At 48.9% G+C, this 14214-nt stretch overlaps 2 protein-coding genes across 4 annotated transcripts in view; one reads left to right on the top strand and one right to left on the bottom strand.

Moving 5' to 3' along the window:
* LOC306648729 (optic atrophy 3 protein) overlaps positions 1-14214 on the bottom strand; it is a 37925-nt gene that overhangs the window by 9340 nt on the left and 14371 nt on the right. The gene's annotated exons all lie outside the window — the stretch shown is intronic.
* LOC306648724 (uncharacterized protein) lies at positions 669-8502 on the top strand. 3 transcript variants are annotated; one of them, XR_013760461.1, is made up of 3 exons: positions 669-4947; positions 5882-6165; positions 7380-8502. XR_013760461.1 is itself a non-coding variant. In XM_079119027.1 (3 exons), exons 1-3 carry the CDS (start codon positions 5958-5960, stop codon positions 7595-7597), a joined length of 360 nt encoding a protein of 119 aa, XP_078975153.1. In that variant the 5' UTR covers positions 5531-5957; the 3' UTR covers positions 7598-8502. The 3 variants fall into 3 exon arrangements, 1 of the variants encoding a protein (XP_078975153.1); XM_079119027.1 differs by lacking the exon at positions 669-4947 and having other exon boundaries at positions 5531-6009; positions 6088-6177; XR_013760462.1 differs by lacking the exon at positions 669-4947 and having other exon boundaries at positions 5531-6165.

Raw genomic sequence — 14214 nt, forward strand, 5'->3', positions numbered from 1 at the left:
CCAGGTCCCATGTGACGGCAGCCACTGACATTCTCCACAGGCAATGTCTGAGACTTCCAGGGCGTTGTCAGTCTTTTTAACCACAGCATTTCGATGGGTATGTAATGACATCTCACTGTGGTGTTTTGATTTTGGTTTTCTTTTTTCCTTTCCTTTCTTTCTTTCTTCTTCCTCTTTTTTTTTTTTTTTTTTTTGTACCAGGTATTGAACTCAGGGGCGCTTAGCCACTGAGCCATGTCACCAGCCCTTTGTATTTTTTATTTTGAGACAGGGTCTCACTAAGTTGCTTAGGGACTCACTAAGTTGCTGAGGCTGGTTTTGAACTCACGATCCTCCTGCCTCAGCCTCCCAAGCTGTTGGGATACAGGTATCCGTGTCCAGCTGGACAGTCTTAATAACACTATTGAGTCTCAGAGTCCACGCACAGGGTAATACCTCCCATTTATATTGGTCTTCTTCAGTTTCTCTCAGTAGTATTTTGCGGCATTGGGGTTAGATTTCTTTCACATCTTTATTCTAATTTATTCTTACATATTTTGAGGTTTTGCTGCTACTGTGAATGGTGCGTTAAAATTCATTTTCCAATTGCTTATTGATAGCATATGATTAATTTCTGTATATTGATCTTGTATCCAGCAACCTTGCTAAAATCATTTAAGAGTTTGTTTTCAGATTCCTTATTCATGTCTATAGTCATGTTCTTAGTCAATAACCAACTGACTTCTTTTCCAGTCTTTTTGTGTTTGATTGATCGATGTTTTGCCTGATCATACTGGCTATATCCTCCATACAGTGTTGACTAGAGAAGGTGACCCTTGTCCATCCCAACTCTGGAGAGAGTGTTCATTTTAACCTGTAAGTATGTCAGTTGAATTTTTTTGGTAAATTACCCTTTGTCAGATTAAAGAAGTTCCTTTCAACTCCTAGTTTGTAAGAGTTTATCGTGAACCGGTAAACTCATTCAGCACTTTTTCTACAATATGGCTTTTCTCCTTTAGACTATTCCTGGAGCCAACTGTTTTAGTCAGCTTTTTTGCTGCTGTGACTAAAAGGATCTGACCAGAACAATTTTAAGAGGAAAAGTTTATTTAAGGGCTCATGGTTTCAAAGGTCCTAGTCCCCTGAAGGCAGGCTCCATTCCTCAAGGCTCAAGATGAGGCTGGACATCAGGGTAGAAGAGTGTGGCAGAGGGAAGCAGCTCATATGCTGATCAGGAAGTGGAGACAGGGGACTCCATGCACCAGATACAAATACAAACCCAAAGCCACGCCCTAATTCCCACCTCCTCCAGTCACACCCACCACTTCAGTTACCCCTTTCAGGGGATTAAATCACTGATTGGGTTAAGGCTCTCACAACTCAATCATCTCTCCTCTGAACCTTCTTGTATTGTCTCACATGTGAGCTTTTGGGGGACACCAAATTTAAACCATAACAAACTATATTAATTAATCTTCAAATACCAAATCAACCTTTAAGTATTAGAATAAATTCTACTAGGATGTAATGTATTATCCTTGTTCTAGATTGCTGGATTTTATTTGCTAATATTTTTGTCTCAGATACTGGAACCCATATTCATGACAGAGAGACCTTGACTGAAAATTTCCTGTCTTGTAATGACTTTGTGAGGTTTTGATATCAATATTCTACTGGACTTTTACTGAAAGGAGTTTGAGTAATGTTATCATTTCTTTCCTAAATATCTAGAAGAATTCCACCAGTGAAGCCATCTGGGCCTGGAGGTGTCTTTACAGAAAGGTTTTTAGTTATGGATTCAGTGTCTCTACAGATATGACTATTGAGATTTTCTATTTCTTCTTGTATCAGTACTGTTTTTTTTTTTTTTCCCCCATGAAATTGGTCCTTTCCTCTATGTTGCCAAATTTACTGGCTAAATTGTTCATAATATCTTCATTTTCCTGAATTTGAGATCTGTACTGATGTCTTGCTTTTCATTTCTTTCTATGGAAATTAGTATTTTCCTTTCCCCCCTCAGTTGGTATTGATCTTTTCAAAGAATCATCTCTTCATTTTACTGGCGTGCTCTGCTACACACCTGCTCATTCCTGTCTGTCCTTCAGTGACACAGCTCAGGCGTTTTTCCCTCTGGAAGCTCTCCCTCACGTCCCCCTCGGGTTCCTGTCATCTACACCCCAGCTCTGTCTACTCCTGAGCATCACTGGTGACAGCTCAGTCTCCCTCACTGAACCACACACTTTGCAAGGACTGGGCTGACTGTCCTGTTCACTTCTGCCTGGGACACCCTTCTTCCACTTCTCTTTTCCCGTCTTGTCATCTTTCAGATCTCGGCTGGACTGTCCCTTCTTCCAGGCAGCTGTCCCTGAACCCGAGGCTGGGTCGGACACATCCTCAAGGCTCCCAAAGCTCCTGAGTTTCCCTCATCAGGACACTGCTTGTTCTGGGTTAGATTATTTTTTAAACATGGATCCAGTGTCTTCCTCTTTCTAAAACAATTATAGAAACGTTCAGCCAGCCTTGTGCCAAAAGGCTGGTTTCACTGTTTTCAAGCTCCTTCAGGCCCCTCTCCACAGACAGCTCTTTCATCAGCTTCCAGACAACAGACTGTGGGCTCAGGAAGGGCAATTCCCAAAGACACTGCTCGGGATCTGGCACAGAGAAGGCACTCAGGAAACATCTAAGGAATGAATAGCTCCTATTTCCTTCATTCCTCAAATTTACTGTATTTAATGCTATTATAAGTACTCAAATTGTGTCTGAACACTCTTGACTGTTTCTAATTTTACGTCTTTACTATTTAATGTTCATCCTGCCTCTGAGGACTAAAAGAACACTGTGTGGGGGAGGGGCTGAGGATTTAACAGGTGGCTTTCACCAAGGCACACGGCTGTACCTGATGTCTTAGTTAGCTTTTTTGTCACTGTGACCAAAAGACCTGACAAGAACAATGCAGAGAAGGAGAAGTTTATTTGGACTGAGGGTTTCAAAGGGTCGGTCCATGGCTGGCTGACTCCATAGCTCTGGGTCTGAGGTGACGCAGATCAGGCAGAAGGGCGTGGAGAAGGAAAGCAGTTCAGGACATGACGTCCAGGATGCAGAGGGAGGCCTGCTCACTAGGGACAAGATGTAAACCCAAGACAAGCCCACGTGCCTACATCCTGCAGTCACACCCTACCTGCTAAGAGTTACCACCCAGTTCATCCATCCAGGTGGATTAATCCGCTGTCTAGGCTACAGTATCATTGTCTAGTCATTTACCTCTGAACGTTCTTGCCCGTCTCACACATAAGCTTTAGGGGGCACCTCACATCCACACTGTAACACTTGCCCAGGCTGCTCACCCATGCTGCAGTCACTCTGCTGGGACTTTTATCACATAACGTCACAGCTGTTCCTTTACCTCCTGCCTATGTTCCTACTGAGAAGAGCTGCACTGACCATCAAGTCCAAGTGGGGCCTGTCCCATGGGCAAGGGACTGCCCCTCTCAGCACTCGCTCCTCCTCTCCAGGACAGGGCCCTCTTGCCCACCCAGCAGCACTGTGGAAGGTGCACAAACCTTGGTTCAGGCCAGCGTGACAAATGGCAGCAAGGACTTTGTGGACATGCAGACCTAGACCCAAATCTTGGCTCTGTCACTTCCTGGGTGTGTAAACTATGTCCCAGGAAACTGGAGGTTGAAACCCCTCTGGCAGGATTGGAAGAAGAGCAGGGAGAGGGCGGGAGGGAGCTCAGCATAGTAAATGTGCTTAGCACCCTTGTCCCGACTGCATTAGGAATTTTATTTCTGTAAACACATCCTGCCTCCTGGTCTGACCTCTGCCCTTTGGTTATGTGGGTCTCTCTGCCCCCAGACCTGTCTTTTGGTCTGTCTGCCACACCATAGCACCCCACCCCAGCTGTCCCTTCCTCTGGGAAGCCTTCCCCGACTCCCAGACCCTTGGTTCCCACACTGCTCTGACCATTTTGTGCTGGACTATATGGTGACAAGTCTGTCTCCCATATTGGACTGTGAGGCCCATGAAATCAGGGCCTGGGACTGACTCAGTCACGGTGTCCCCAGCCCTGGGGTGAGCACAGCACAGAAGCTCAGTGCAAAGGTTGATCTGAGGAAGTTCTGAGAATCAGAACTGGTCTCCCTGTTCCTGGCTCCGCACCCCGCTTCTCTATCCGCTGCCTCTACTGGTGTCACCCCCGCTGCCAGGAGAGGTCCGTGCCTCTAGGCCCCAGGCTGCCTGCCTCAGGCTGCCATTTCTCTGTCTATAACAGATACCCCCCAAGGCCCAGTGACTGGCACTTCTCAGGGACTGTGGCCACAGCTCTCTTCTCAGCCCACTGCAGCACACATGTCCAGAGGCATCAGAACCAACGACTCAAAGTCCAGGCTCCAATCTCCCAGCCCCCAAACTCCAGGCCACTGGTACCATGGATACTCTAGTCACAACACAGTGGCTAAGCAGCAAGTGCCAAGAGGGCCAAGGGGAAAGAAGGACGTCTTAACCCACAGAGTCAACTGCATTGCGCAGGCGTTTCCTGCATGGGGACCTGCAGGTGGCTGGAATGTAACTCCTTCCTCAGGAAGCAAGTTGCTAAGATGGGCGTGGGACACCTCCTCCCGTGGCGGGTGCTGGGGACGCAGGAGTTTATGCACAACGGACAGGGCAGGGCGCCTCCCCGTACAGGGCTGCTTCCTTGCAAATGGAGGAAATGAATTCCTCACCAGGGCAGCTTCACAGGGAGCCATGGTGGGAGTGACTGTCACCACACAGCAGTTGCAAAAGCAAGGGTCACCGAGAGGGGCAAACTGGAAATGTAGACGCTGCGCACGGGGCGGCAGGGCGCGCTGCAGGAGGAGGGTCTGCAGCCCCAGAGCAGAGCACCCAGCCGACCTCCTGGCCCTGGCCCGGCCCAGCCCCAGGATTCTCCTGTAGCTGGAGTTACCAGACTGAAGAGAACACAGGATCCAGGTACTCTCCTGCGGAAAATCCTCGAGGGCTGCTACTGACTCAAGAGTGAATCCCAGGTCCCTAAGATGATCCAAGGATTAGCCTCCTTAAAATGACCCAAGGGTCCCCTATGACCAGCGCATTTTCCACCACCAGGGCTCACGGATTTTTAGTGTTGAAAACATGTTCCCTCTCACAACTGCGCCCTTGGCCCTTGCTCCAGGAAGCCCTCTGCTAGCTGGACCGTCCCAGTCTCCTGGGCTCCCCTAACAGACTCAGCCCCACAGGGCAACACGGGTGACCTCAGTCACTGCTCTGTGTCCCCAGCACTGTCTAGCACAAGGCTGGGCCCAGGGTGGACGCTCAGAGAGGGTTTGATGAATGAAAAAATAAATGATGGAAACACCAAAAACTAAGCTTGGTGATTCCAGAATGCTGGGAGAGTGCAGCGTTCTCTTTTTCTTATTTGTGTTTTCAAATGTGTCTACAATGAACGCAAATTGTTTTCTATTTTCAAAAATAAGAAATAAAATGCTAAGTGCCTATCTTTGGAACCAATTCTAGAAATGGATCACCTTGTCTCAAGAAAGGAAGCTGTGGGGGTGGAGGGGTGGGGGGGTGAGGAAAAAATAACAGAATGAATCACACACCATTACCCTATGTAAACGTGTGATCACACAAATGGTACGCCTCTACTCCATGTACAAACAGAGACAACATGTAACCCATTTGTTTACGATAAAAAAAAAGAAAGGAAGCTGTGGAAGCGGACCAGGAGGAAGCCCCCCTGCCCTGCCCCCCACACCTGCTCCATTTAGGAAGGCATTTCCTTCAGCTTCCAGGCCAGGGACCTGGACGAGGAGGGGCCTGTGGTGGCCTCAAAGGATGGAGGCATGTAAGTGGTACATAACTGGATTCCGGGACCCTGCAGGGTCACTCTGACTAATCTCCACAGGGGTGACAGGCTCCTGGAAGGCTAATCAGGAAGACCCACATAGGGATCTGAGGGGCCCAGGCCTTCCTAGGAAGCAATGCAGCCCAGGTCCCCTGCCAGCTGGAGGACCCCGCTGCTCCTTCTCTCAGGTACGGCCCCTCCCCACCGGGTCCCTCCGTGGGCTCCTGGGCTGGAGTCCACACCCAGCACTCTTTCCTCCTCCACAGCCCTAGGCCTCCTGCTGCAGCCGCACTGTAAGGGACAGCTCATGAATACTGTCACCTCCTGGAAGCAGGAATCCAAGGGTGAATATAGGGGTGAGGTGGTGGAAGGCTGGGACCCTCTGAGGGGAGGCAATGGGGTGAGGTGGCTTGCAGGTGTGACATTCTTCTGAGCATGTTTTTAAAAATTGCTGGTCTATGATTATATATTAAAATTCAGTGTGGTGTGCCATGACCAGTATTTCTTTCTTTCTTTTGGTCCTGGGGATTGAACCCATAGGCATGTTACCACTAAGCTGCATCCTCAGACCTTTTCATTTTTTATTTTGAGACAGGGTCTTGCCAAGTTACTTAGGGCCTTGCCAAGTTGCCCAGGCTGGCCTCAAACTTGCGCTACTCCTGCCTCAGCCTCCCAAGCTGCTATGATTATAGGTGTGCACCACAAGGCCCAGCGATGACCAGTATTTCTTTAAAGAAAGTATTTTTAAAATATATACTATAGGGGCTGGGGAGATAGCTCAGCTGGTAGAGTGCTTGCCTTGCAAACACAAGGCCCTGAGTCCGAACCCCAGTATCGCCAAAAAAAAAAAAAAAAAAAAAAAAAAAAAAAAAAAAAAAAATATATATATATATATATATATATATATATATATACTATATAAGTGTATTTGTATAGAATTCTAGAAAATGCAAACAAATCTCCAGAAGACCAGTTGTTGTGTGGAGCTGGGGGAGTAGGGGGAAGGGGCTGGGATAACAGAGGGCACAAAGACACTCCAGGGGTGGGGGTGGTTTCACAGGTGAACATGTCTATCAACACTTACCAAATTTGGGCTGGGGATGTAGCTCAGTCGGTAGAGTGCTTGCCTAGCATGCACAAAGCTCTGGATTCAATACCCAGTACCACACACACACACACACACACACACACACACACACACACACAATTGGGGCTGGGGGTGTAGCTCAATGGTCATGTACTCGCCCAGCATGTACAAGGCCCTGGGTTCCACCTCTAGCACCAAAAAAATCCGAAACACTTCATACTCCTGATATATGTATAGTTTATCATAAGCAATTATATCTCAATAAAGCCACAGAAAATAAAAAAAGGAAGAGAATAAAATAGAACAGGACAAAGTCACCAGGGAGGAAGATGAAAGGGTACAGCCAGGCGAAGGGCTGAGTTGGGGGGTAGAGGTCCGCTCTCCACAGGGAGAGAAGCTGATCTAAGGAGCCCAGGCTGGCAGCCCCACCCCAGCCCTGCCAGGCCCCGATGAGCTGTTTCTGACCCCCAGGCAGTGTGCAGATGATCCACCTGGAGACTTGGAGACGCTGTGGCAGTGTGGCCCTGGACCCCAAGGACAACAAGTGGAGCTGCTGCGGGCAGCGGTATCCCTACCATCGTGACTCCCAGAGGTGCTGCTCACCCAGGGTCAGTGAGTTCCTGGTCATCCCCAAGGATGCCACCCAGTCAGAGCAAGAAGACTGCAGGAAGTACCACCAGAAGGTCTAGGCCCCGGAGGCACCCTTCCCCCGCCTCCCCACCCACCAGGCCTTCCGAGTGAGGACTCGGGATTCACCCAGAGGCTCCTCAGTCTAAGAATCCAAGTGATAGGCCACAGGTTCCCACAGTGGGGCCTCAGGTGCATTATCCTCATATTTCCATGCTTTAGACTCCTCGCCTGCAGAACCCAGCTGGCCAGAGAAGCTTCTAGCTCTGGATGGAAGGGGACGTTCTTTCCGAGTGTGGGAACAGCTGTGCCAGAGGCCCCGGGTTGCTGAGCTCAGCCCCAAATGATCCAGAGCCTCGCTGTACTTTATCCTGCCTGGCAAGCCTTCTGACCTGAGTCCTCCTGGCTTCCCAGCACCCGAGAGGCCACAGGTCCAAGGGCGAAAGATGGGTGCTCCAGGACGCCATGACAGCGTGGTTGAGAGCAGTGCTGGGCCGCAGCAGGTGGCCCCGTGTGTGCGCACCTCAGCCCCAAGCGCGGCCTTCCTGTCCTGTGAGGCTGTGAGGCTTTGAAAGGCCCTTCCCTGCTGTCCCCGCCATGAGCCTGGGATGGCGTGAGCGTGTCCAGGAGACCAGCTCCCAGGACTTGTTGGGGAGGCAGCACAATCATGCTCCAAGCACAGCTTCCGTCAGGCTGTGCTGCCGATTGTGGGCTGGGGACACTGGTGTTCTCTAAGGCAAATTCCAGGGTCCTGTCACCAACATGGTGACCGTCATGGCTCCCTGGCCTCTGGGCAGCACGAGGCCAACTGTTCTTCCATGTGATGCCATGCTGAGTGGGCAGCCCTGGAGGCTGCAGCTCCCTGTGGGTCATCCCCAAGGTCCAACCAGAGCCAGTTCCTCCAGCCTTTCCAGGAACTATGCGGCCTTATTTGTTGCATTAAATACATCACATTCTGCCTACTTCACTTGGCTTGTTTGTTTTTGGTATGTGGGATTGAACCGGGGTGTCTAACCACTCAGCCACACCCTAGCCTTTTTATTTATTTCAAGACAGAGTCCTGCCTAGTTGCTTAGGGCCTCTCTAAGTTGCTGAGGTTGGCTTTCACTCATGATCCTCCTGCCTCAGCCTCTGAAGCCACTGGGATTAGAGGTGTGTGCCTCGGCACCTGGTTGTAATTCAGTCTGAAATGCACAAGGGATCAGACAGACTGATGGATGGACCATGGTCAGAAATGGCAGGGCGGGTACAGTAGGACATCAGTGGGGAAACACACGACAGGCATGACGGGTTCAACTCTAATTCTTCCAAGGTGTGCTTGAAATTTTTCAAAATAAATGTCGAAAAGAAAATCCCTGCCTTCTTCTTTTGAAAAATTTTAGATTTTTGAGACAGGGTCTTACTCTATTGCCCAAACTGGCCTTGAAATCACAATCCTCCACCTCAGCCTCCCAAGTGGCTGGGACTGCAGGTGTGCACGCCTGTGCCCAGCTCCCTTCCTTTTTAAAAGAGCTGGGGCGTTTGTTCCCTTCTATAACTAAGCCCTGCAGCAGACCCCAGAAATGAGGGGAGATCTCTAGGGCTAATGTGGAGAGAGGCCCTTGATACAGCCGGGATGTCACCAGGCTGTCTTGTTTGGCTCGATTCCCAGCCCCGTGGAGGGACTAGCAGCAACACTGGGCAAAGAAAGGCTCAAGAAAAGGAGCCTCAAAGCCGGGGGCTGTGGTACGCAACTAATCCCAGAGCCTAGGAGGCTGAGGCAGGAGGATCACAAGTCAAGGCCAGCCTCAGCAACTAGTGAAACTCTGTCTTCGAATACAAAATAAAAACTTCTGGGAGGAGAGCTCAGTAGCTCAGTAGTTGAGTACTTGCCTCGGCTGTGCAAGGCCCTGGTTGGATCCCCAGTGTCCCCCACCCCCAGGACTTTCTGGCATCGCTGGGCCTCTGCGCCCCAGGGTGTAGCCTGAGGTAAAGCAGGAAGAAATGCTTGGGCTCCTTCAGGGTTAGCTGTTGGGTAATCCGGGGACAGGAAGCCTGGAAGCCTGGGCTTCCCAGGTTACAGTCCCCACAGTGTTCCCACTGAGTCTCAGTTTCCACCTTTATATAATGGGTTCAGTTCTAACCCTTTTCCATAGAGTTGCTGTGTGACCCAGCAATACTGTGCGTCACCTGCTCTGTCTGAAGGTGACATGGAGGGATGGGCAGTCACTGCTGTTGTCATAATCAGGCCTAGACTGGGGCCACAAAATCTCAAAATGCAAAGCTCTCACGGGAGAGGGAGAAGACCACAAAAACCACAGGGGAGAGTTCCTGGAGCCCGGGGCGCCTGCACTTCCCAAAGCCTCCTTCTTTCCTCCTGGGAACCCCCAAGGCCACGTCACCTCACCCAACGCAGTCAGCTGTAACCTCCACTTCCTCAGTGAACCTGGTCTCTCCCCCAGGAGAGTGGCAGTTAGACACCCCAGGGAGGAGGGACGGCCCTTCTCAGCATAGGGAGCCGGAAGGGCTGGGATGCAGAGCAGGAAGGGCTTGCCTAGCCTGCAGGAGGCCTCGAATGGATCTGGCACCACCAAAAACAAACAAACAAACAAGCAAACAAATAAATAAATAAATACAGGAATTACATATGTAAAGGAAAGAGAAAATCAGCCCTGGGCAAACACCACAATGACTGTTCAGGCAAAATCCACGCCTGGAAACTACAATTATTGGGCAGCACAGGCTATCTGCATCAGCTCAAAGTGTCCTCCTGCAGACTTTCATTAACAGAGAAAGACATGACTTTCCAGTGGACACCACCTTGACCAGGTGTTCGAGGTCAAGAGCCCCCGTCGTGAGACATGGTGACAACATGTGGCCCGATGGGAGCACTGAGGACCTGGCACCACCTCTGTGTCTTCTTGCAAAAATGCAGAATCTCTTCCCAATCACAAGAAAATATCCAGACAAACTCAAATTGAAAGACCTTCTACAAAATAATGGACCAGTCAAGGGCTAAAGTCATGAAAGATCAAAAAAAAAAAAAAAAAAGTCTGAGCAACACTGTGATTCATAAAGACAACTAAATGCAAACTCTGACTCTGGACAAGGCCCTCGATGGAAAAGGCATCAGTGAGATACGGTGAATCATGAATGAGGCACACTTAGGCTGATGGTGACGTGCCAGTGCCAACTTCCTGAATCCACTCATTGTGCTGAGGTTCTAGACATTTCCATCAAGGAAGCTGGGTGAAAGGTCTGCAGGAACTCTCTGTACTATTTTTGTAATTTTTCTGTAAGTCTAAAATTGGTTCCAAGTAAAAAGATTAAAATAAAGCGCTGACCCCCAGGCGGCTAGACTTGAGGAAAGGGCTCATCTCCCTCAAGCCCCGGCAAGGGAGAATTCATCCACCCACTGCAGTCAGGGCCTCTGCTTCTGGGAATTTCTGTCACATCTGCCTGCACAGGTGTGAAAGGCCTTGCTGGCCACATTGACCCTGCAGCACACTATAACAATAAGAGGCAGAGAAAGCCCTTACCAGACCTCCCTCAATCTCAGGAATTCCAGAGTTGCTGTCAGCAGCTGAACTAAAGAGGAAAGAAGCTGGTCGGAACATGCTGATGATCACCCTCTCCGATCACGCTGTCAACAGCCATCCAAGGCACAGAACCGTGTGTACTGCTTGCTGTGGTCATGGAAAAAGGAAGCAGTGCATATCAGTATTTGCTTGAAATACATGGTTTGTGCTTTGTTTTTCATTTTTGTTTTTCTGGAAAAATACACAAGATAATAGTGGCTGCCTCCACGGAGGGGAACAGGGTGCCGAGGGTAACAGGTGGAAGGAGACTCTTCCCTACATACTTTTTTTTTGATACTGGGGATGGCCCCCAGGGGTGCTTAACCATTGAGTCACATCCCCAGTCCTTTTTTATATTTTATTTAGAGACAGGGTCTCACTGAGTTGCTTAAGGTCTCCATAAATTGCTGAGACTGACCTTGAACTCGAAATCCTCCTGCCTCAGCTTCCCAAGCCCCTGGGATGAAAGGCATGCACCACCACACCTGGCTCCCTATATCCTCTTGAATCTTAAACTATGTGAACTTATTCTCTTAAAAAAATAATTAAGGGCTGGTGTCGTAACTCAGTGGTAAAGTGCTTGCATTTGTGAGGCACTGGGTTCAATTCTCAGCACCATATATAAATAAATAAAGGTCCACTGATAATTTGAAAAATATTTTTAAATATAAAAATAATAATTAAAAGTTTTTTCAAAACAAGCAAGCTACTCAGGTACCCAGGACTGTGGTTTGTTTAACCTGTGGGGTGCATGCACCCACCCAGGGTAAAAGAAGCCAGAGCCATGAGGACAAAGGGGCTGGGGATCAGGGACTAAAGGGGACCAAGTCAATGCAGGCCTAGGGCTGGAAGCACATGACTGATAGTAACAGCCAGCAGGAGGCTGAGACCCAGGCACCCAAGAGTCTGGGATGAGATGCAGGCTAAGCCAGAGACGGGACTTCCGGAGCCAGGCTACTCAGAGAAAAGAACTAAGCCCAGGACCAGAGACTGTAGGGATGACCAGGAGCTCCAGGAACAGCTGACAGGAGGCCTGTCTGGGGCTGTGGCCAATAAGAGATCATGAGCCTGTTTTAACCTTGACCTTGAATTTTAGTGACCTGGCTGGGGTTGCCAGGCAAAACCACATTTCCCACCGAGGTGCAGAAAGGGGCTCTGCTCAGCTGTGAGTCTTTGGTCCTTATCAGTCACAGGCTGGGATGACAAAGATCTGAGCCAAGGACATGCCAGCGGCTCTGGACCGCACACCCCATTTCAGGAAGGTGGAGGCCTCTCCTCTTCCCCCTCTAAAGCCATTTAAAAACACACCAGTTGCCTCTCTCTCAGAGTATATGCCTGGCTCCTTGCTCTTTGAAATTCAACCTACATTCTACTTTCTCTACAAAACTACCCTAATGCAAGATGTCCTATCATATTTCTGAAAAAAAGTTTTTATAAATTAAAGGCAAATTTTTCATTTGTGATCACAGTGAAAATTTTTCTCTTGCAGATTGAATTATTATTATAATTACTACTTGTGTACAACTGACCAAAACAGCATATGTTACACATTTTTTTTTTTTTTTTTTGGCACTGGGGATCCACCCCAGGGGTGCTTTACCACTATGTTACATCCCCAGCCCTTTTTAAATTTTTAAATTTTATTTTGAGACAGGGTCTCACTAAGTTGTTGAGGGTCTTGCTAAGCTGCTGAGGCTGGCCTCGAATTTGTGATCCTCTTGCATCAGCCTCCTGAGTTGGTGGGATTCAGGGGTGTGTCACCACACTCGGCTACATTACCAATTTCAAGCACAATTATTAACATAAAAAGTACAGTTTCACCAGAAATATAGGCCTTAATAGGTGCACTGGGGATGGCATTCCTGCCATCAATATTTCAAACTACACATCACTGCATGACCAGAGAGGGACCAAGGATGGATTTTATTTTCAAATGTTTTTTTCCTCTATAATTTCTTTTCCATTGGAAAGGGAAGGAAGGAAGACCCAGAAGAGCCCTTGGCAAGTCAGGTGAAGTGGCAGACCTGGAAAAGAGCCCTACAAACTCTTGGGGGCAGGGGAGCACATGAGCCACCACAACGCAGCTGCCTACCAAGTGCCACATAGGCTGGGAGACCGATGGCCGCATTCTCTAGGCTGGCACAGCCAGAACAACCTCAGTATCCACCAACAGGGGCCTGGCACACCCAGGACATGCCAGCTATGAAAAGAAAGTGGGAGCTCTGAACAGGACACGCGTGGAATGTCAAGGGATGCCACTAGACCAAAGCACAGGTACAGAACGGAGGAACAGCAGACTACCATTTATGTGAATTAAATAGTTACACCCCACATACGCTTGATTACACAGAAAAGACCTCTGGAAGGTGGTTGGGGTGTGGTCTTTGGTTGGCAGCCCCCTTTCCAACCTCAGACTTCTTACTCTCCCCCCACCCTCCTGCCCAGTCACACCAGAGCGCAGCAGGCACGCTCTGGCCTCAGGGCCTTTGCATACACTGTGCCTTCTGTCTGAAATGCCCTTTCCCAAATAACCACACTTTCTCACTTAACTTCAGTCTCTAATCAAATAATAATTTCCTCAGAGAAGCATCCCTGCACCCAGCCTGACAAGCAAACACCTTCTCCCCTTACACTGGACCCTTCTTCCTGGTGTTAGGTGTTATTACCAACTAACATATGTAACTTTCCAGGACTAGGGTCATAGCTCAGTGGTAGAGTGCTTGCCTAACACGTGAGGTACTGGGTTCCATCCTCAGCACCACAAAAAAATAAATAAATAAAATAAAGGGTCTGTGTTCTTCTACCACTAAAAAAAAAAAAAAGTAACTTTCCCCTTTTTTTTTTTTTTTTGGTACCAGGGATTAAACCCAGGGACATTTACACTGAGCCACATTCCCGGCCCTTTTTATTTTTTATTTTGAGACAGGGTCTCACTGAGTTGCTTGGAGCCTTGCTAGGTTGCTGAGGCTGGCTTTGAACTTGCCGTCCTCCTGCCTCAGCCTCCTGAGCCTCTGGGATTACAGGCGTGTGCCATCACACCCGGTGCCACACGTTACTTTCATATCAGCCACCCTTAACTCCCAAAGGGCAACAGGAACCTGGACTCTCTAAAGAGACCAGCT

This window comes from Sciurus vulgaris (assembly GCF_902686455.1).
Source record: "Sciurus vulgaris genome assembly, chromosome: 17".
NCBI lineage: Eukaryota > Metazoa > Chordata > Mammalia > Rodentia > Sciuridae > Sciurus > Sciurus vulgaris.